This window comes from Sus scrofa, chromosome 6, assembly GCF_000003025.6.
Source record: "Sus scrofa isolate TJ Tabasco breed Duroc chromosome 6, Sscrofa11.1, whole genome shotgun sequence".
NCBI classification, from domain to species: Eukaryota; Metazoa; Chordata; class Mammalia; order Artiodactyla; family Suidae; genus Sus; species Sus scrofa.
The window spans coordinates 91,692,253-91,715,187 of NC_010448.4; the positions used below are offsets into that span (position 1 = coordinate 91,692,253).

Consider the following 22,935-nt stretch of genomic DNA (forward strand, 5'->3'; position numbering starts at 1 on the left):
CTGCAGACACAGCTCGGATTCCACATTGCTGTGGCTGTGGTGCAGGCTAGCAGCTACAGCTCCAATTCAGTCTTTAGCCTGGGAACTTTCATATGCCACGAGTGCAGCTCTCACAAGACAAAAAAAAAAAAAAAAAAGAATTTAACAGCCAAGTTACGTTTTAGACAGACTGAATCTGAAGTACCTCTGGGAAATTCAAATAGAGACTCAGACTTGGAATCAAATTCCTAAAGATAGAAGCTGAAGCCATAGGAGAACACATGCTGAGAGAAATTAAAGATGACTTAAACAAATAGAAAGATATACTGTGTTCATAGATCAGTAGACAGTAGACTCGCTATTATTACTAGGCTATGAATGCTCCCCAAATTGATCTTCAGCTTTAACATAACCTCAATCAAAATCCCAGAAGGCTTTTTAAAAAGCAATTGACAAGATTCTAAAATTTACATGGAAATATAAAGGACTTATAAGAGCCAAAACAATTTTGTTAACAAAGAACAAAGCTGTAAGATTTATGTTATCTGATATAAAGACGTATTATTATTGCAAAGCTATAGTTAGTAGGAGAGTATAGTGCTGATGTTAATGTAGACAAACCGGTGGAAACAGTGTCCAGAAATAGATTCCTAAAAATATGGTTAACTGATTTCCAATAAAGATTATAAGCAAGTCAGTGGAGAAAGGATGAAAAAAATATGGTGCTGGTACAACTGGATACTCATGTAAAAAGCAAATCACAATCCTTCCATCCATAGCTCTCACCATGTACAAAAAAATTCCAGACCTAAATTTAAAACCTAAAACTATAAAATTTTGAAAGAAAACTTAGGAGAAATTTTTCTTAGCTACAACACCAAAAGTATGATCCCTGAAAAAAAATCCAATATACTGGACATCATCAAAATTACTATCTGCTCTTTAAAACGCATTGCTAAGAGAATGGAAAGCAAGTGTCAGACTGAGAGAATATTTGTTAATCACATATCTGACAAATAATTCATATGCAGTGTATGTATATATGTATATACGCACATAGATATATATACACACAAATAATTCATATGCAGTATATGTATATATGTATTTATGCACAAAGATGTATATACACACATAGAGACATAATTTCTATGCAGTGTGTGTGTGTGTGTGTATACACACAGAGATATATATATCACACACACATATATATATACACACACAGATATATATTACACACATACACGTGTATACATATATACGGAAAATGGGGGAAAATACGAACACTTTACCAAAAACATATGGATGGCAAATAAGCATGTAAAAAGATGTTCAATGTCATTACTAACTGGGGAAATCAAAATCAAAATCATAATGAGGAGTTCCCATCGTGGTGCAGGGGAAACAAATTCGACTAGGAACCATGAGGTTGCAGGTTCGATCCCTGGCCTCACTCAGTGGGTTAAGGATCCAGCATTGCCGTGGGCTGTAGTGTGGGTCGCAGATGTGGCTCAGATCTGGCACTGCTGTGGCTGTGGTGTAGGATGGCAGCTACAGTTCCGATTGGACCCCTAGCCTGGGAACCTCCATATGCTGTGGGTGTGGCTCTGAAAAACAAACAAAAAACCCACCAATAATGAGATACTATTACACACCTATTAGGACATCTAAAATGAAAAAGACTCACCATACCAAATGTCGGTGAGAATGTAGAACAACTGGAACTTTCCATTACTAATGGGAATGTAAAATAGCACAACTGTTTGAAAAATAGTTTGGCAGTTTCTTAAAATATTAAATATATACCTATGATATGACCCAGCTATTCTACTCCCAAGTATTTTTCCAAGAGAAATTTAAATATATGTCCATGCAAAAGCACACACACATGTTCCCAGCAGATTTATCTATAACCAAAATCTGGAAACAATCAAACATCCATCAATAGGTAAATGGATATACAAATTATGACATGTCCATACAATGGAATACTATTCAGCAATTAAAAGAAACCAACTACTGGTACATACTACAACAAGGATGAACACCAAGACATTAAAGTGAAAGAATCCAGACACAAAAGACTACATGATGATTCCATTCATATGAAAAGTCCAGAAAAGGCAAATTTATAGAGACAGCAGATTAGTGGATACTTGTGACTGGGAGTGGGAGTAGAGATGGCACAAGGGAATTTTGGGGCAAATAAACACAAAGGAAGTTTTGGGAGTTATAGAAATGTTAACTAAGTTGTGGTGAAGATATAAAACTCTATACATTCACTAAAATCACTGAATTGTACACTTAAAAGGGGTGAGTTTTATAGTACATAAATTATACCTCAATGAAGTTATTAAAAAGAAGAGTAATATATGTTTCTATTTATTTAAAAATTTCAGGAGTTCCCACCATGGCGGGAACCTGACATAGTGTCTGTGAGGATTCAGGTTTGATCCCAGGCCTCTCTCAGTGAGTTAAGGATCTGGCACTGCCGCAAGCTGCAGCACAGGCTGCAGATGTGGCTCAGATCTCCTATTGCTGTGGCTATGGCACAGGCCAGCAGCTGTAGCTCCAATTTGACCCCTAGATTGGGAAATTCCATATGCTGCATGTGCAGCTCCCAAAAGAAAAGGAAAAAAAAATCTGACTGCAGCAGCTCGGGTCCCTGTAGAGATGCAGGTTCAATCCCTGGCCTGGTGCAGTGTGTCAAAGGATCTGGTGTTGCTATGGCTTGGATTTAATCCCTGACCCAGGAACTTCCATATGCCATGGTGCAGCCATTAGATAAAATTAAATTTAAGTTAAATTAAATTAAAAGAATACAGAGGAGTTCCCTGGTGGCTCAATGGGTCAAGGATCTGGCATTGTCACTGCTGTAGCTCAGATCACTGATATGGTGCAGGTTTGATGCCTGGCCTAGGAATTTTTGCATGCCTTGGGTGTCCCAAAAGAATATAGATATATACATATATAAATGTATAACCGAATCACTTTGTTGTACACCTGAAACTAACACAATATTGTACATCAACTATATTTCAATTAAAAAAAAGATAATCATATAAAAGAACCAGAATATTTAGATTAGAGGAGAAAGTATACAGTTACAGTGGGAAAAAAAAATAAGAAAAAGGTAGTATGGTTCAGGCATTAATACTTTTGAAAAAGGAAAAGTACAATAGCAGGGATTTTTTGCACACCTACACACAACAAGGAAACAGACTGCCCAGTTTTTCTCTCAGTGCCATAAGCCACTCATGTAAGATTAGAATGGTGGGAGTTGGGGAGTTGTCTGGCGAGTGTTTAATAACTATATGTACACAGTTACAGACAGTATGGGAAGTACCTAGATCACCGAGAGGTAAGAAACCCACACAATCTGTCCAGACCAGAGGGCTGGAAGAGGGCCTAGGACTAAAAAATTTTGGTTGCCTGCTGCTTAGATAACTAAGAATGAGAATCTGGAGAAAACTAGGTCCTGAGAGATTCGAAATTTGTCAGGAAGTAATGGCCAGAAGAATATATGAGCCTTTAGCAAAAATTTCAGAAGGCTAAAGGGTTAAAGGAAAGATTTTTAAAACAAAAACCAAAAGAAAGCAATCAAACAAAAAACTCTGAAAAACAAAATAAAACAAAAGCATGGATGAAGAGAAAAAGAACTGCTTGGGTTTCTGTCCTTGGTTATGCAAGGCTCTTCTCTATTGCTGCCCACATACAGAGCTTCTAATAAGAGGTAAGTTCTGACCTTTTGTAGAGGTACTAAAAGGCAGCAGGGAGGTGTCCAAGGGCTTGGCTCATTTATCTTTCTCAGTCATTTGTTCCATAGAAAGCCAGTGGCCTGCAGGCGCTAAAATGCTCTAATAGTGACTGGAAACAAGGTGATGCTGGTAAAGAAAGGAGCACCTCAGTCTTTCTAAAGTCAAACCTTTTATGTGGGGATACCTAATTGGAGCTTTATTCCCTGGGCTCCAAGAAAACACCCCTTTCACAAGCAGGATTGGCAGCAATTAACTGTAGTGGCCGAACTACTTGTCTACAAATGTTCCAATACCCAGTTAACAAGCCTTCTGCTCCTCCTGCCAACAATTCAGAGGTTTACGGTATAGAAAGGATGAAGTACTTAAACCAAGCAATACAAGCTTTTCCTTCTCTAAGTTGAGAAAGGAGAATAAATTGGTGACACTTCTTTCCACTTCTGAAATTGCTAAAGGTCCACATACCTGCTCGTGGATGCAATATATATATATATATATATGTATATGTGTGTTTGTGCAGATTCTCAAAAAATTGAAAACTGCTACGTGACAACCTCATGCCTTTGTAGCTCTGCAGGCATTTCAGGCAAGACTAGAGTAACTTATGATACAATTTCTTCCTCCTTTGGATATAGAGTTGCTTGACATCTCAGTGAAAACAGTACAAACTAAAAACTATTGCCGCTAGCCAGTCATCCCTAATTAGGAGATCTGCAATGCACACATTTCTCTTACTTTCCCTAGTGTATTAAGCAGAAGTTTGAACCCATTTTTCAGCAATGCTTGTAGTTCCCAATATGTGATGCCAAACTATGTAATGCCTCTATGCAACACTGCCCTTTCCCACTCCTAGGGCTCATAGTTCAAGTTCGATAGTCTTCCCCCCATTTTCACCCACTCTCCATGTCAGATCATAAAGCCTAAGATCCTATTCTCTAGCAGCAATTTATTGCCACTGCCTACAATGGGTGAGCAACTAGGGAAAACAAAAACAATAACAAAAACCTGCCTAGACAACACAAACTCAGAATCTTCCCTCCAATATACACTTGAATTCTACGAGGCCTGAGGTTGAGTTTTCACCATCTTCCAGAAGCTTCTTAGGCCTACATCTACCGAAGTTCTTTTTTTTTTTTTTTTTTCTGTTTAGGGCAGGTACAGCACGTGGAAGTTCCCAGGCTAGGGGTCAAACCAGAGCTGTATCTGCTGGCCTACACCATAGCCACAGCAACACAGGATCCAAGCTGCGTCTGCCACCTATACCACAGCTCATGGCAACACCAGATCCTTAACCCACTGAGGGGGAACAGGGATCGAACCCGCATCCTCATGGATATTAGTTGGGTTCCTTACTGCTGAGCCACAACAGGAACTCCCAAAGTTCTAATTTTACTGGTCTAACTTTATTCTCCTGTTGTGTGCTAGAGCCAGCTCATAAGCTGACTATGCCCATTTCTGTCAACTCTGTGTTCAGTGACTTCATGTTGGTAGCTTGAAACTGGTCATAATGGTAGTATTTATACCATGAAAATTGGCAGTGTCTACGATTGAGGGCTTGACTTTTTCTGGGTGAAAACCCAGTTGTTAAACATTTATCACACCAAAATGCTATCCCAACAATGACCTATACTTTCTCTCCTTTAAAACCCAACCTCCTTTTTTTCCTTCCAAAAATTCCACTGAAGTATCTGGAACTTCTATTCCATTACTGGAAAAGTCCCAAATGCTCAGTCATGTCATGTTTTGTTCCCTATATCTTCTGCAGGGCAGGATACATAATTTTCAGGATCTGGTGCAAAATGAAATGTGGGGTCCCTTGTTCAAAAATTAAGAATTTTAAGAAGTTCCCATCATGGATCAGTGGTGATGAACCCAACTACTATCCATGAAAACTCGGGTTTGATCCTTGGCCTTGCTTAGTGGGTTAAGGATCCAGCATTGCCATGAGCTGTAGTGTAGGTCACAGATGAGGCTCAGATCTTGTGTTGCTGTGGCCATGGTGTAGGCCAGCAGCTACAGCTCTGATTCAAACCCCTAGCCTGGGAACTTCCGCACGCCTCAGGTGCAGCCCTAAAAAGACCAAAAAAAAAAAAAAAAAGAGAGAGAATTTTAAGATAATGACAGCAGAGCATTAGGTCAAGAACAAGCCCTTTCTGTGAGTTCCTGATGGTCTGGTTGGTTAGGACTTGGTGCTTTCAACGCTGTGGCCTAGATTCAACTCCTGGTCTGGGAACTGAGATCCAGACATCAAGCCGCTATACACCATGGCCAAAAATAAAATAACAAGGCCTTTCTGAGGATGGGTACTACAGAGGTCACATGCCCATAAAGTGGTCTCCGACCACCTACTCTTAATTGTAAGCTTGCCCTCTCCCCTGGGGATACTGTTTCTAACGCACCTCTGCAATACAAAGGCCAGCTTATTCTCCCATATTTCAAGATTAAAGGTGGGTTGCTATTTTGCTCCTCTTCCCAGTGCCCTTTGCAAATCATTACTCTTCTATCTTCTTTGTAAAAAAAAGAAAAAAAAAAAAAACCTCTTTTCCTTTGCTATCTTGCTGCACTGTAATTCAACTTTCATCATAGCTGTCATCTTCCAACTTACTCATTACTCCTCCTATTTTACTGATGGCTTTGACATCTGGCTCTTAAAATTCCTCCTCACTGCAAGTCCTTGACTCAAGTGTAAGAGGAATAAGAGGACAGACACTGGATAGAATGAGACTTCCTGGGTTGAAGTCTTGGTACTACCATATAGTGGGTATGTTGCCTTGGCCATGTTCCTTAACCTTTCTTTTCCTGAGTTTCCTCATTTATAAAATAAAGATGGTAATAGAACCTCATAGGATTTGTTGTATAGATAAAAGGGTTAATTCATGTAAAGGGCTCATAACGGTAGCTGACACATAGTAGGTATTAATTAAACATTAGCTATTGCTGCTATCATCCTTATTAAAGACTATCTCAATGTCTACATGGATAACTTGTTCAGTATGTTCTTTGAGCTCCTTGTCACCAACAGATATCTTGTCCACTCTACCCCAGCAACTCTCTTCCATAACTTCACCCTAGATCCTGTAATCACCAGAACTTCTACCTTCAAAATCTTTTTTATGTTTTGTTTTGCTTTTCTTTTCAGGGTCGCACCTGGGGCATATGGAAGTTCTCAGGGTAGGGGTTGAATCAGAGCTACAGCTGCCAGCCTACATACACCACAGCCACAGTAACTTGGGATCCAAGCTGTATGTGCGAAGTTCACTACAGCTCACGGCAACACCAGATCCCCAACCCACTGAGTGAGGCCAGGGATCGAAGCCACGTCCTCATGGATACTAGCTGGATTTGTTTCTGTTGCCCCACAATGGGACTCCCAACCTCCAAAATCTTAAATTCAAATATCCCATATTCTGATAACTACTTCCTATCCATCCTACACATTTACCTGTGCCCCTATATCTGCTTTCTCTCACTGAAACCTCTGAATGTCAAACTCCTCTACTGCATCTCTGTCACCCCTTCCTGCCTTTGCCTCTTTTTCTTTCTTCTTATACTCTCCTTTTTATCCACTCTCTTGACAACAACCTGTCTTCACGCCCCAATTTCCTTCTATACAAAACTGGCAAGGTTCTAATCACGGATGAATCAAACTATCAGCCTTCTTGAAAGGGTTGCTGAGAGCTACTGAGAAGAATCATACAACTATAAAGATCAGTGCCACTGTTGTAAATTCAGTCTCCATCTTCAAGCTATCCAGAAATTTTCTATCTTCTACCCCTTACAATGGTCATTTCAGACCTTTACACTCTCAAAACCTCTCATTTTCCTGCCTATTACCTATCTACCCCCACTTCACCTTCCTTCTAAAGGTGTGGTGGTTCTCTTGCCTGAAGAGCCTCCTATTTGATTGTCCCATGTACATTCTTGTACTCCTTCTACTCTCAGTAAATGATCTATCCCATTTGTTTCAGAAAAAACAAGAATGTGATTAGAACTACCAAAATTTCCTTCTAATGAGCCTAAAAGCCCATCTTAGCTGCATCTATATCCAACCATTTCTTTCTTCTTATCACAATGAAGGAGATGTCTCTCCTTCTGCTTAAGGTTAATCTTGTACTCTTTGCTCTGGATTCTAACCCACCTGGCCTATAAGGAGTTGCTCTTAAAAGGTGGTTTCCAGACTATCAGCATGGGCATTCCAGGATCTTGCAACAAATGCAAATTCTCAGGCCCCACTCTAGACCTACTGAATCAGAAACTGTAGTTCTGGCCTAGAATCTATTTTTCTCAAGAACTCCAAGTGATTCTGACATTTGTTAAAGTTTGAGAACCTTGGCTCTGAGGGAGTATTTGTCATTTATCCCCTTTCCTGAATCTTCGACTTCCTTCTAAAGGTGTGGTGGTTCTCTTGCCTGAAGAGCCTCCTATTTGATCATTCCAGTACATTCTTGTACTTCTCTAGTCTATTCACCACACAGTAACATATCTAATCATTTCATTCCCTGCTTAAGATAAATACTGATATTTTAAGGTCTCAAGGCTCCACATACTTCTGAAGCCTCTTCTTTCACTACTAGCTCTCTTGCTCTGTTTGCTAAACAAAACCAGTCTCTCTTTACTTCTGAATCTTGCCATGCTCCAGGGCACCTAACAAACTTTGAAATTGTTATTTCTTCTGCCTGAATTATTCTTTGCCTGTTTCTTTTCCTAACTCCTACTTCAAATCTCAGCTTCAACTTTCCTTACTTAGGGAAGCCTAACTTTACCACATAGTCTTGATTAGGACCCTGTTAGATGCTCTTAAGCACTCTATATTTACTCTCTCATAATGTGCATCAAAGTTATAATTATTTAATTACCATAAATTTCATATTTGTTTTCCTTACTAGATTATAAGCTTTGTTAGGACAGGAATCAAATTAATCCTTTTTTTTGGCTGTGCCTGCAGCATGTAGAAATTCCTGGGCCAGGGATCAAACCCATATCACAGCAGTGACCTGAGCTGCTGCAGTCACAATACCAGATCCTTAACCTGCTGCACCACAAGGGAATTCTTCCATGTTTATCTTATTTGCTATAATATTTCTAGTGCCTAGCTTTTAGTACAGGACCTTGCATAATAAGTGTGCAATAAATATCTGCTGACCAACTGAGCCTTTGCATATACAGGATCTCTCTCCAGAAAGTTTTTTATTTACCTTTGACCCCATAGTAAAATCCTACACTTTCTTCAAGAAGTAAGGTAAACATCTCTGAAAAGTCTTCCTTGCATATACACATCACCTGCCTGCTCAAGGGGATCACTTCTTTTGTGTTCCTATTACACTGGATACATAAATCTACAAATGCAATAATTATACACTACTGTAAATATACACCTTTATGTCTGCATCTCCACTAGACCATAAACTCTAATGGCAATGTCTTGTTTGATTTTATATTTCTTTTTTTTTTTTCCTTTTTCTTTTTCAGGCCACACCTGTGACATATGGAAGTTCCCAGGTTAGGGGTCAAATCGGAGTTGCAGGTGCTGACCTACACCCCAGCTATAGCAATGCAGGATCAAAGCTGCATCTGTGACCTGTCACACACTGCAGCAACGCTGGATCCTTAATCCACTGAGTGAGACCAGGGATTGAACCTGTATCCTTGTGGATACTAGTTGGGTTCTTAACCCACTGAGCCACAATGGGAATTCCTTTCATATCTCTAATGCTTAGAAAAATACCCGACATTAATGTTTATGGACATATTAAACCTAATATTGTATCTCTAATATTGCGCTGAAAAGTTTTTTCTTAATATTAAATCTGGGTTCCAATTCTAGGTCTGCTGTTCATTAGCTGCATGATCAAACTGTTTAACCTCTTCGGGCCTCAGTTTCCTTACTAATGAAACAGGGATAATATTATCTACTCAGAAATATTGCTATGAAAATTAAACAGAATGACACAGTACAACAATTAGCACACATAATGCCTGGCATGTAGAAGCCTCCCCATTCTGGCTTCAACTTGATAGAGACAACTAGGACAAAACAAATACAAAAATAAGTCACAGTAATCAAGGGAGAATGAGCACAGAGTGAGTCATTCCTTTTAATCATTCGCCCAGGAAGATCAACAATGAAGAAACATAATAAGCAGAATAAACTCCACTGGTGGTTTCTCCCTTGGCATACAAAGCTTGGTGAGAATTCAGAGACCTCTTGGCTAATGGCCACATCCGGCTCTCCAGCCCAGCAGGTCAGGTCTTAATCTGTGGTACCAAGCATGGTTACTTCAGACTGGAATAGAAACTACCTCTTAAGGAATGTGTTTACAGGCAGGAGATGGAGGAGGAAAAGAACTTAACTGCAACCACATCAATCAAATGTTTTGCAATCTGGCAGAAAACACTGCAGAATCACTGATGGAGACTGACACCCACACAACTGCGTTTACCTGTAGCCAAGAACCAGCTTAGAGTAGATAATGAGCAGCTTTCTGCTTTCACCAAAACAATGGTCAGACTTGCCTGGAGTGAACATCTCTAAGGTCAAATTACCCTTGAACATCCGAGCAGCACCCACTAAGATGACACCATGCAGCATTATAGATACACTCCTCAGCCTATAAGAGCTGCCCACAAGCACCAGCTTCATTGCTCATGTGTGCCAAATGCAAAAGCAGATTAAACAGTTTCTGTGCTCCCTATTCATAATATACTTACCTCTGCAGAGCCAGTGGTATTCAGATCACCTGGTTCCTTGGAGGCATTCACTTTAGAAGGCTGTGTCACTGCAGCTACTTCTTCACTGGGACTCTCTCTCTTACAAAGCTTCCTGATTAAGCTCTGCTGGTCACTGGAAGATACAGTGGGTCTGAGTGGAGCTCTGGGTAGGCTCTGCCTCCTCTGAGATGCCCTGCTCCAATCTAGCCCCAGAATATGTGGTACATCATCTTCAAGTAGAATATCTAAATCATCTGCAATTTGGAATTTTTTTAAAAACACCAATATGGAATTGGAAGAGTCTGTCCTAAAAGCCTGGCAGCTCTGGGGCCTGCTGCAGTCTGCCTGAAGGCATATTCCTTCTAACCACCAAAAGGCATGACAGGCAGAGTCCTGGCAGCAGGCAGCCCAACAAGACTGGAAAGATGGGGTTTCTTCAAGAAGCCGGAGGTGATTTTTTCCTCTAGATCTCAGGCCAACTCCAAATTGTGTCTTTGCCTGCTGGCACCTGCTCTCCTTGGCATCTAAAAACAAAGAATGAAAACATTTAAAGATGAAATAAAAACAGAGACTACAGCTCTGTAAAAAGTCCTGAATACTAACATTTGAGGCTATTTGAAGACTGGGTTTTAAGAGGGTGGGAAAGCTGTCTAGTAAGTGGAACAGAAGAAGCAAAAGACAGTGTTTTTTGGCTCAGGATATTTTAGCTTGCAGAATTACTGCTCCACATTCATCAGTGGCTCCCCTCCTCAATGAGTCCCTTCCACACAGATCTTTTACACAGACCTCCAGTTCATGAAACAGTAAAATAGGAGTTCCTGTCGTGGCGCAGTGGTTAACAAATCCGACTAGGAACCATGAGGTTTCGGGTTCGGTCCTTGTCCTTGCTCAGTGGGTTAACGATCTGGTGTTGCCGTGAGCTGTGGTGTAGGTTGCGGACGCGGCTCGGATCCCGCGTTGCTGTGGCTCTGGCGTAGGCTGGCAGCTACAGCTCCAATTAGACCCCTAGCCTGGGAACCTCCATATGCCGCGGGAGCGGCCCAAGAAATGGCAAAAAGACAAAAAAAAAAAAAAAAAAAAAAAAAAAAACACAGTAAAATAAAACGAAAGAGCTCTCCTGGTGACGTGTACTGAGGGACAGAATTTTACCACTTGGCCACCCACTCACCTCTGAGGCATTTCTCAGGGACAATATGAAGACTATGGGGCCAGAAGAGCAGGCTGCTGAAGAAGATGGAATACCTCCCCCAGTGAACTGGCAGCAACATAAACCAAGTACTCCTGACCTCTTGCAGGTTTCAGGTTCATCCATTTTCTAACCAATGGTTTGCCAAAATCAAGTGGTTTTACATATCACAGCATGAACCAGAGCAGTAGTCAAGTATCTCATGATTTTTTTTTTTTTTTTTTTATGGTCGCATCTGCAGCATATTGAAGTTCCTGGGCCAGGGACTGAATCCAAGCTGCAGCTGTGACCTACACCACAGCTGTAGCAATGCCAGATCCTTTTTTTTGTGTGTGTCTTTTGTCTTTTTAGAGCTGCACCTGTGGCATATGGAGGTTCCCAGGCTATGGGTCTAATGAGAGCTGTTGCTGCTGGCCTACTCCATAGCCACAGCAACACCAGATCCAAGCCGTGTCTGTGACCTACACCACAGCTCACAGCAACACCGGATCCTTAACCCTCTGAGAAAGGCCAGGGATCGAACCTGCAATCTCATGGTTCCTAGTCGGATTCGTTACTGCTGTGCCACAACGGGAACTCCACAATGCCAGATCCTTTTAACCCACTGTGCTGGGCCAGGGATCAAACCTGGACCTCTGCAGCAACCCAAGCCACTACAGTTGGATTCTTAATGCACTGTGTCACAGCAGCAACTCCAACATCTCATGATATTTAATCATGACAGATATTCTGCTAGAATGAACTTCCTAATGACAATCCATGTCATGATAAGAAAGAAATAGGGGAAAAAAGGGGGGGGGGGAGTTCCCATCGTGGCACAGTGGAAACAAATCCAACTAGAAACCATGAGGTTGCAGGTTAGATTCCTGGCCTTGCTCAGGGGTTAAGGATCTGGCGTTGCCATGAGCTGTGGTGTAGGTCGAAGATGCAGTTCAGATTCTGCGTTGCTGTGGCCGTGGTGTAGGTCGGCAGCTGTAGCTCCAATTAGACCACTAGCCTGGGAACCTCTATATGCCACAGGTGCAGCCCTAAAAAGACAAAAAAAAAAGAAAAAGAAATAGAAGTACAGTGGTGACCTACTGTGGTTAACCTAGATAACATGGTCCAAAATTCCAGCTAATGCTGCTCATGGATAAACTTTTGAGCCACTGAATTTTTTCAGGCACAGTATTGATTTTCCTGAAATATTACCTCGCTTCTATAGATGAAGTAAAATCAAAGCATGTTATAAATTGAAGTTGTTATACAGCATTCATTTTAAGGTCTTAGTTGTATAGCCATGTAACCAACTGTGGTCAGGGTTAACAAAGCCAGAACCAGGGAAAGACAAGAAGGTACCTCGGGCATAGAGGCATTCACTCTCAAGAGTCATGTAAATGTAGGGTTCATTTACCTGACCTTGAGAGTGTCTCCCTAAGATGACATACCTGAGGTGACTCTCTCTTCACCCAAGCCCTAGCCCTGGGATTATAACATATATTTTAGAATTACATATAGAAAATACATAGTAGAGCCAAACTACTGAAGAGCTGGATAATCACGTCTGTATGTATATAACTGAAAAAGGGCTATGACTAACTATGGATAATCAGCCAAAGCCAACTTGACAGCCAGGAAATACTAAATATAAACACTAGTCGACTGTGAGATAAGAGGAAAATAGGCAGGTTTCTGGATTATGGAGTGGGGCAAGCACCAGGGAAGCCAATCTGCCACTATTCTTTAAAGAAAACAGAGAAACATGGGCACCAACCTAAAATCAGACAAGATACTTTAGAGACCAGAAAAAAATCGAACTTCCTCAAGAAAAGATGAAGAAGTAGAAACTATGAAAAAAAAAAAAAAATGAAGCTACCAAGAGCTACAGAAATGCCCCTTATTTCCTCATCTACCTTCCCACACACTAACCAATGGTATAAACCTTGGTAACAGCTGAGTGTAGTTACTTTGTTGAAATCAAATTGTTACATTAATAACTACTGTCAGTTGCCTTTTTATCAACTTTCCATCATTCCTCTCAGAAAAAGTCTCTCATATTGAACATAGTGAAGAGGTCCACAAAAATGAAAATAACTTGCACTCTTCTGCAAGCAGCTATTCCATTTAATTTTTTTAATGTACTGTGACCTCCACATCTGTCCTTGAAGGAGAAATTCCCATAGGACTTGCTTTCCCACCAAGAGTAACTAGAAAACTAGGCAACATACACAAAACAATTGGTTTTGGACACTGAACAACATGTGGTTCAACATGCATTCAACATGCTGTTCTGGGACTGTGAGCCCAGAGAAAAAGGAAATAAACAAGGCTGAACCCCCATGACCAACTTGGCTTTCTGTTTACAGGCCGCACATGCTGCAGGTTATGGAATAGGGAAGAAACCAAGCGGAATCGGATGGCCTGCTGAATTGAGGAAAGAGAGTTCAGGGTGACTGTGATAGCTAGAATTTGGAACAAACTACCAGAAAGGAGGAAGCTACACAGAGAAAGAGCTCCAAACATCTGAATAGTGGTTCACTTGGTATAATACTAATTTATACAAGTGTTGGTTGAAATTGCATGAGAGAAGTTCTTGTCATGGCTCAGGGGTTAATGAAACCGACTAGTATCCATGAGGACGTGGGTTCAATCCCTGGCCTCGCTTAGTGGATTAAGGATCTGGTGTTGCCACGAGCTGTGGTATAGGTCACAGATGTGGCTTGGATCTGGCACAGGTCAGCAGCTATAGTTCCGATTCGATCCCTAGCCTGAGAACATCCATATGCTACAAGGGCAGTTCTAAAAAAAAAAGAAGGAGTTCCCGTCGTGGCGCAGTGGTTAACGAATCCGACTAGCAACCATGAGGTTGCGGGTTCGGTCCCTGCTCTTGCTCAATGGGTTAACGATCCGGCGTTGCCGTGAGCTGTGGTGTAGGTTGCAGACGCGGCTCGGATCCCGCGTTGCTGCGGTTCTGGCGTAGTCCAGCGGCTACAGCTCCGATTCGAACCCTAGCCTGGGAACCTCCATATGCCATGGGAGCAGCCCAAAGAAATAGCAAAAAGACAAAAAAAAATAAAAAAATAAAAAATAAAAGAAATTGCATGAGAGTTTAGAAAATATTTTGAACTGAATGAATCAAAACACAACATACTAAAATTTGTGGGATGCAGTTAAAGCAATATTTAGAGAGCATTTATAGCATTAAATGCTTATTTTAGAAAAGAAGTCTAAAATCAGTGATCTAGAAAAGACACATAGGGAGAATGCCATGTGCTGATAGAAGCAAAGACTGAAATGATACAGCTACAAGCCAAGGAATGTCAAGGACTGAAGGTGACCACCAGAAGCTAGGAAGAGTCAAAGAAGGTTTCTACCCAGAGTCTTAAAAGGAACCAACCAACACCGCCAACACCTTGATTTTGGCCTCCTGGCCTCTAGAACTACTGGCTTAAGCAGGATTCTATACCCTTGCCTGGAAGAATATTTAAAGAGAGAGAGCTCCAAGACTAGCAAGAGCCTACATACAGGGATCACTGACATTTGGGGATGTGGCTGTGGCTTTTACCCAGATTGAATGATGACACCTGGATGACATTCAATGGGAATGTGATGCTGGAAAACTATTGTCTATGGAGTTCCCATGTGGTGCAGCAGAAACGAATCCGACTGGTATCCATGAGGATGCGGGCTCCATCCCTGGCCTTGCTCAATGGGTCGGGGACCTGGCATTGCTGTGAGCTGTGGGGTAGGCTGCAGACATGGCTCAGATCCCGCACTTCTGTGGCTGTGGCATAGGCCACCAGCTGCAGCCTTGATTCGACCCCTAGCCTGGGAACTTCCATATGCTGCAAGTGCAGCCATAAAAAGCAAAAAAAAAAAAAAAGAAGAAGAAGAAGAAAAAAATCTCTTGTCTATGAAGCTTCTCTCTTCCAAACCAAAATTAATAGCCCAACTGAAGCAAAGTGCAGAGCGCTGGATAGAAGTGTGAGAAATTCCATCAGGTATCATGCAGTCCAGGTGTACCACTTTGAAAAAAAAAAGATGTCAGCCCTAAAGCAAAATACTTCTGAAGGATCTGCTCTGGAAGAGCAAACAAAAAGCATCATGACTGATATAGGCCTGGAGAAGGAGGACAGAAGTACTATAATGTAGGAAGTCTTTGAATTTAATTCCTCCTTTATTGCACACGAGATATATACTGCTAAGAAATCCCATAAAGAATGTGTGATAACCATTATGAAAAGCTCATTTCTTTTAAATCATCATAAAACTCATATAAGAAAGCAAGCTTAGAGATGTATTAAATGTGGGAAAATTTTCAAGAAGCAGTCAACAATTATTAATCATTACAGAATTCATTCTAATGAGAAACGCTATAAATGCAATGAATGTGGAAAAGCTTTCAGAAAGAACTCTATCCTTTTAAGTCATCACAGAATTCATACCAGTCAGAAACCCTTACAAATGCAAAGACTATGAGAAAATCATTGCTCAGAAGGCAGCCCTTACTCATCATGAAAGAGTACATAGTGGAGAAAGGCCTTTTAAACATAATGAGTGTGGGAAAGCTTTTTGAGTAACTCAACTGTGTTGGAACATAAGAAAATTCATACTGATGAGAAACTATACTGGTATAATGAATGTGGAAAAGCATTTAGGAAGAGCTCAACTCTTATTAACCATCAAAGAATGCATACAGGAGAGAAATTCTATCACTGTAGTAAATGTGGAAAATCTTTAAGGTACACATCCTTTGCTGGATATCAGAAAACCGATAGTGGAAATAAATCCTACTGATGTAGTAACTGTGAGAAAGCCTTTATGAAGAGCTTAGTTGAGCATCAGAGAATCCACACTGGAGAAAAGCCTAATGAATATAATTAATGTGGGAAAACTTTTTGCCAAAGCTCAGCCCTTAAACAACATAAGAAAATTCATAACAGGAGTTCCCGTGCGGCTCAGTGGTTAACAAACCCGACTAGCATCCATGAGGACTGGGTTTGATCCTGGCCTCGCTCAGTGGGTTAAGGATCCAGTGTTGCCATAAGCAGTGGTGTAGGTCCCAGATGTGGCTCGGACCCTGCGTTGCTGTGACTGTGACCTAGGCCGGAAGCTACAGCTCCAATTCGACCCCTTGCCTGGGAACCTTCATGTGCCTCAGGTGCGGCCCTAAAAAAGACAAAAAAAAAAAAAAAAAAAAAAAGACCAAAAAAAAAAAAAGAAGAAAATTCATAACAAAGAGCCATAAAATGTAATTAGTGTGATAAATCATACAGAACCAGTTCATTCCTTCTGAGCATAAGTAAGAAGACATTCAATAAATTATACATCAAAAATATTGTGTACCTTTATCCTGGAAAACTTCTCACTTGTGAGGATTTCATTACAGTATAGTTTGTGCTGGTAAAATATCTGAAGAACAAGAATGTTTATCAATATGGAAATAGCTACTACAGAACATTCTGGAGTTCCCGTTGTGGCGCAGTGGTTAACGAATCCGACTAGGAACCATGAGGTTTCGGGTTCAGTCCCTGCCCTTGCTCAGTGGGTTAATGATCTGGTGTTGCCGTGAGCTGTGGTGTAGGTCGCAGACGAGGCTTGGATCCCGTGTTGCTGTGGCTCTGGCGTAGGCCAGCGGCTACAGCTCGGATTCGACCCCTAGCCTGGGAACCTCCATGTGCTGAGGGAGCGGCCCTAGAAAAAGCAAAAAAGACAAAATTAATTAATTAATTAATAAAGTAAGTCTGTCTTGTAACTCTATTTTGAGCACATAGAAGAGAAACCTTTTCAGTTTGAATTGGAGGGATTTTTGGGGTATTTTTTTTTTTTTAATGGCTGCACCCACAGTATATGGAAGTTTCCCAGGCCAGAGTCAAATCGGAGCCACAGCTGTGACCTAGGCTGCAACTTCAGCAATGCCAGATCCTTTAACCCTTGTGCCAGGCCTGGGGTTGAACTTGTGCCTCCGCAGCAACCCAAGCCACTGCAGTCAGATTCTTAACCCACTGCACCATAGTAAGAACTCCTGGAATAGAGATTTTTGAAGTTTATCCAGAGATTTAAGTTATTTCTGTGTAAGTGCCATGAAAAAGTATTTTTACCCTGAGCTGCATATAATTCTTTGACAGCCAGCCAGCTGGCTCTGACTGAATGAAATGACTCCAAAGGACAGGGAACTAATGCCAGCGTGGCCTGCAGCATGTAGACCTCTGGAGAGCCCTGCATGGACTGCCCTTCCAACCTCTAGCTTGATGCTTATGCTCTCCCATCCAGGGCCTGGGAAAGCCACCAGCAGCTTTGTGGCCTTCAGACTGCCTCCTCAGCCACATGGCCAGTGAGACAACACAACCTAGAAAACAGAACAAACACCTAAGGCAAGGATGGATCATATGCCTTGTCCCTTTTTTTTTTTACTATTTATTTCTTTTCTTTTATTTATTTTTTTGGCTACAGCGTGCAGCAGCTTGATGTGGGAGACTGAACCAAGGCTACAGTGGTGAAAATGCCAAAACCTAACCACTAGACCACCAGGGAACTCCTTGCCTTGTCCCTATCTAAACTTGTGGCCAGCATGTGGCTTCTTCTCCCAATATCCTCATTCCAGACAGGTCTAGTGGGTGTTGCTGCGGCAGACATTACCAATCAAGCACAGCATTCTTTATAAGGGAACCTAGACAGAGCCTGCCTTTCACCCTCAACCCTAGGTTCCAAAGCAGCCCCCTGTGTTTATTAAGAGTTGGTACATAATGTGTTTGGCATTCCTGGCCTACGGACATTTCAGGGGTAATGGGACCAAGGCAGAGCCCCAACACACACAGACATGGATGCAATCAAAAGGTAGGACTCAGGGGACTCCCTGCTGTGGCACAAAGGGATTGGTAGTGTCTTGGGAGTGCTGGGACACAGGTTTCAATCTCCTGCCTGGCACAATGGGTTAAGGATCTGGCATTGCTACAGCTGCAACTTAGGTCACAACTGTGGCTCAGACCTGATCCCAGGGACCCAGGAACTCCATATGCGGGGGGGGGGGGGGGAATAAACTAAAAAAAGGAAGAGGAGTTCCCGTCGTGGCGCAGTGGTTAATGAATCCGAATAGGAACCATGAGGTTGCGGGTTCGGTCCCTGCCCTTGCTCAGTGGGTTAACGATCCGGCGTTGCCGTGAGCTGTGGTGTAGGTTGCAGACGCGGCTCGGATCCTGCGTTGCTGTGCCTCTGGCGTAGGCTGGTGGCTACAGCTCTGATTCAACCCCTAGCCTGGGAACCTCCATATGCCGCGGGAGCGGCCCAAGAAATAGCAACAACAACAACAAAAGACAAAAAAAAAAAAAAAAAAAAGGAAGGACCCAGGTTCCCATGCTGGACAGTCGGGATGTTTGAGAGCCTGTGTGCACTCACCAGGTGAGGATCAATCTGTTATGCGCTACTGGAAGAAAGTATGTTGACATAGAGGCTGAAAGAATAACAAAGTCTGAAAAGAAAAACTGAGAGTTGGGTTTGGGACTGTCATATGTGAAATGCAGAATAAAGCAAAAAACAGTTACTAAAAAAAAAAAAAACTGGAGTTCCCATCGTGGCTCAGTGGTAATGAACCCAACTAGTATCCATGAGGACATAGGTTTGATCCCTGGCCTCATTCAGTGGGTTAAGAATCTGGTGTGGCTATGGCTGTGGCTGTGAAGAAGGCTGGTAGCTGTGGCTCCAATTCAACCCCTAGCCTGGGAACTTCCATATGTTGCAGGTGTGGCCCTAAAAACACCGAAAAAAAAAAAACAAAACTGATCTATTGAGTTCCCATTGTGGCTCAGCAGGTTAAGAACACAACTAACATCCATGAGCATGTGGGTTTGATCCCTGGCCTCGCTCAGTGGGTTAAAGATCCAATGCTGCCACAAGCTGTGACATAGGTCAAGGATGTGGCTCGGATATGAAGAGCTGTGGCACAGGCCAGCAGCTGAGGCTACGATTCAACCCCTAGTCTGAGCACTTCCATATGCTGCAGGCTTGGCTGAGAAAAGGGGGAAAAAAGTGGTCTATACTCTCATCATAAAAGACAAAAAAAGAAGAGCAAATTAGATGTAAAATAAGCAGAGAAAGGAAAAATTAAAGAGTAACCAATGAAACAAAAACCAGAGAAAAATCAATGAAACCAAAATCTAGTTGTTTGAAAGATCAATAAAACTGATAAAGCTCTAGTTGGACTGATGACAAAAAAAGAAAGAAGTCACAAATTGACAGTATCAGGAATGAAAGAAGGGTTATCACTACTGATTCTATAAACTAGCAGCAGCCAATGATGACCCAAGGGCCAACTCCAGCTGCTGATTATTGTAAATAAAGTTTCACTGGAACATATCTATGGCTGCTTTTGTTCTAGTGGCAGAGTTAAGTAGCTGCAACAGAGTTATCTTTAGGACCAGTAAAGCCGAAAATATTTACTATCTGGCCCTTTAAGAAAGCTTGCCAATCTCTGGTCTAAAAGAATATATACTTTGGTTTGACTTACTATTTATTATTGAGTAGAGCCTAAATTTAGATGTTAACATATAGAAAGTTGGTAAGTTTCAGGAGTTCCCGTCGTGGTGCAGTGGTTAACACGAATCCGACTAGCAACCATGAGGTTGCGGGTTCGGTCCCTGCGCTTGCTCAGTGGGTTAACGATCTGGCGTTGCTGTGAGCTGTGGTATAGGTTGCAGACGCAGCTCAGATCCCGCGTTGCTGTGGCTCTGGCATAGGCCAGTGGCTACAGCTCCGATTCGACCCCTAGCCTGGGAATCTCCATATGCCGCGGGAGCGGCCCAAAGAAATAGCAAAAAGACAAAAAAAAAAAAAAAGAAAGTTGGTAAGTTTCAAATCACTTTGATTTTTATAGAGATGTAAATCATTTCTGTCCGGTATAAAAGATAACCTCAAAAGTTTAATTAATAAGGCACCCTTACTTCCCATTTAGCTATTATCCTTATCTGCTTATTCACTCAACTACTCAACAAATATTACTGAGCATCTGTTTCATGCTAGGCATTTCTTTGATGGAGCTTATAATTTAGATGGGGGAAACGGAGATTAAATAGACATAATAATAAATGCAGGACTGCAAAGTAATTAAGTATTCTGAAGGAGAGAAATTCAGTCTTTATGAATAAAGGTAGATAACTTTGGATTTATTTATCAGATACACTATCATTTATGTCACATGATATCAAAGATATATACTGTATAGTATTTGAAATGAAAAATATCAGAAATAACTTATACATCCCTCAATAGAGTACAGGTTAAATAAATTAAGGAAGATCCATGCAGCTGCTAGGATGAATAAGGCCATTCTCTACAGTCCTGATATGAAATGATATCCAGGAAATATTATGTGGAAAAACAAAGGTGCATAGGAGTGTGTATGGTATGCTACAATTTGTGTGTGGGGGGGGAGAATATAATGTTTATGTACATATACAAATAGGCTATTTTTGGAGGAATATTCAAGAAACTGGCATAGTTGCCTTTAGAGGGAAACTAGGTGGCTGAGAGACTTGTTCACTAAATAGCCTTTTACACCTTTTGAATTTGTACAATGTATACGTATTATATTTTGAAAAATAAATTTTGGGAGTTTCCCTTATGGCTCAGCAGGTTACAAACCCAACTAGTATCCAGAAGAATGCAGGTTCGATTCTGGGCCTCACTCAGTAGGTTAAGGATCAGGCGTTGCCATGAGCTGTGGTGTATGCTGCAGGCGAGGCTTAGTTCCCAGGTGAACTGTGGCTGTGGCATAGGCTGGCAGCTGCAGCTCTGATTCAACAGCCTGGGAACTTCCATATGCGGCAGGCGCGGCCCTGAAAAGCTAATTAATTAATTAATTATAAAATGTTAAATAAACAAAATTTTCCCTTTTTTGGCCACACTCCCGGCATATGGAGGTTCCTGGGCCAGGGATCAAACCCAAATCTCAGCAGCAACCCAAGCTACTGCAGAGACAATACTAGATCCTTAACCCACTATGCCACAATGGGAACTCCTAAACAAACAAAATTTCCAATGGCTTCATTCCCCTAAAAGCAAGACCAAAGTCTTTCAGGTAACCTAAAAAGATCTTGTATGATCTGGACCCTGCCTACCTTTCTAACCCCACCTTGTATCATGCTCTCCCTCCTTCATCATGTTCCACTACCAGCCTTCATTCATTCTTCAAATGGTCCACCCTCCCTCTCCTAAATGGGTTTGTACACTCTGTCCCCCCATTTGGAATTTTCTTGCCTCTTTTTTTTTCTTGCCTCTCTTTTTTATCCAGTTAATTCCTCATATGAGGTTGCAGTTCAACCATCATTTCCTCAGAGATGCCTCCATACTAGGAAGGTCTCTCTAATACACCCTTTGGACCCTGTTGCCCCCTTTCCTTCAAAGTTAATTATAACATTTATAAAGTTACATTTTTTTGCATAATCATCTGCTCAATATCTTTCCCCTACAACTTTGCTATAAGCTCCAGGATGACAGGATCATGTGTGGCCTTTTTTCCCCTCACCATTGTTATCTCCAATTCTAGCATAGGATTTAGTACATTACATTGCAAGTGATCAAAAAGCCTTTTTGAATGAATGCACAAATAAACGCAAGTATGAACATGCATGAATGAAGTATTGAAAGAATGAATGAACAAATGAAGTGTCAGGAAACCATGTGGCCAGGTATTGAGAGGGTTGTACTGAAGACAATTCAGACTTATGGCAGGACTATGAAAAGAGATGAGGCCCACACGCCACAATAAATGAAGGGAGAGTGAATGACAGTTGGCAGGTGAGTAATGATTAGGGTTAAGAAGTGTTATAAACCTCAAAGAGCATGAGTTTTTACAAAAAAAAGTGGAGGAGTAATGTTCAAGAAGTGACAGTGAGGAATGATAAGGACATCGGCTCCACCTTAAAACTCAGCAGTACATGGGATACAGGAGGATGAGCAACCACTGCCTGCAGGCTAGAGGGAGAAACAGGTACTTTGCCAAGAAAAAACCAGGTCTGAGAACATTCTATCTAATGTCCCAACTAACGAGTTTGAATATAGAGAGAATCTAGTAACTCAATGGATTTTTGTCACAGTTAAAAAGTTAGGAAGGAAAGGGTAGAAAGTGCGAGTGAGTTGAAAAGCACCAAGTTATACGGGAATGTCAAATCAGACTGACACAAATCATAATGGTTAAGGCATGTCACAGCAAGAAAAAAGAGAATGGAAAAATATGATGAGGAACTGATGACAGGATGGCTGCCTATACATCCTTGGTGTAAAATGGTGAAACCTTTGAGGCAAGTCACAGAGGATGTCATATCAATGGAATGA

General features: G+C 41.5%; 1 protein-coding gene across 3 annotated transcripts in view; it reads right to left on the reverse strand.

Annotated features, from left to right (window-relative positions):
• Nucleotides 1-22,935, reverse strand: part of KIAA0319L (KIAA0319 like) — a 117,127-nt gene that overhangs the window by 61,589 nt on the left and 32,603 nt on the right. For all 3 annotated transcript variants that reach the window (XM_021095912.1, XM_021095911.1, XM_021095913.1), the window contains exon 3: nucleotides 10,443-10,966. In XM_021095912.1, coding sequence (XP_020951571.1) covers nucleotides 10,443-10,966 — 524 coding nt within the window. The remainder of the gene's footprint in view (nucleotides 1-10,442; nucleotides 10,967-22,935) is intronic.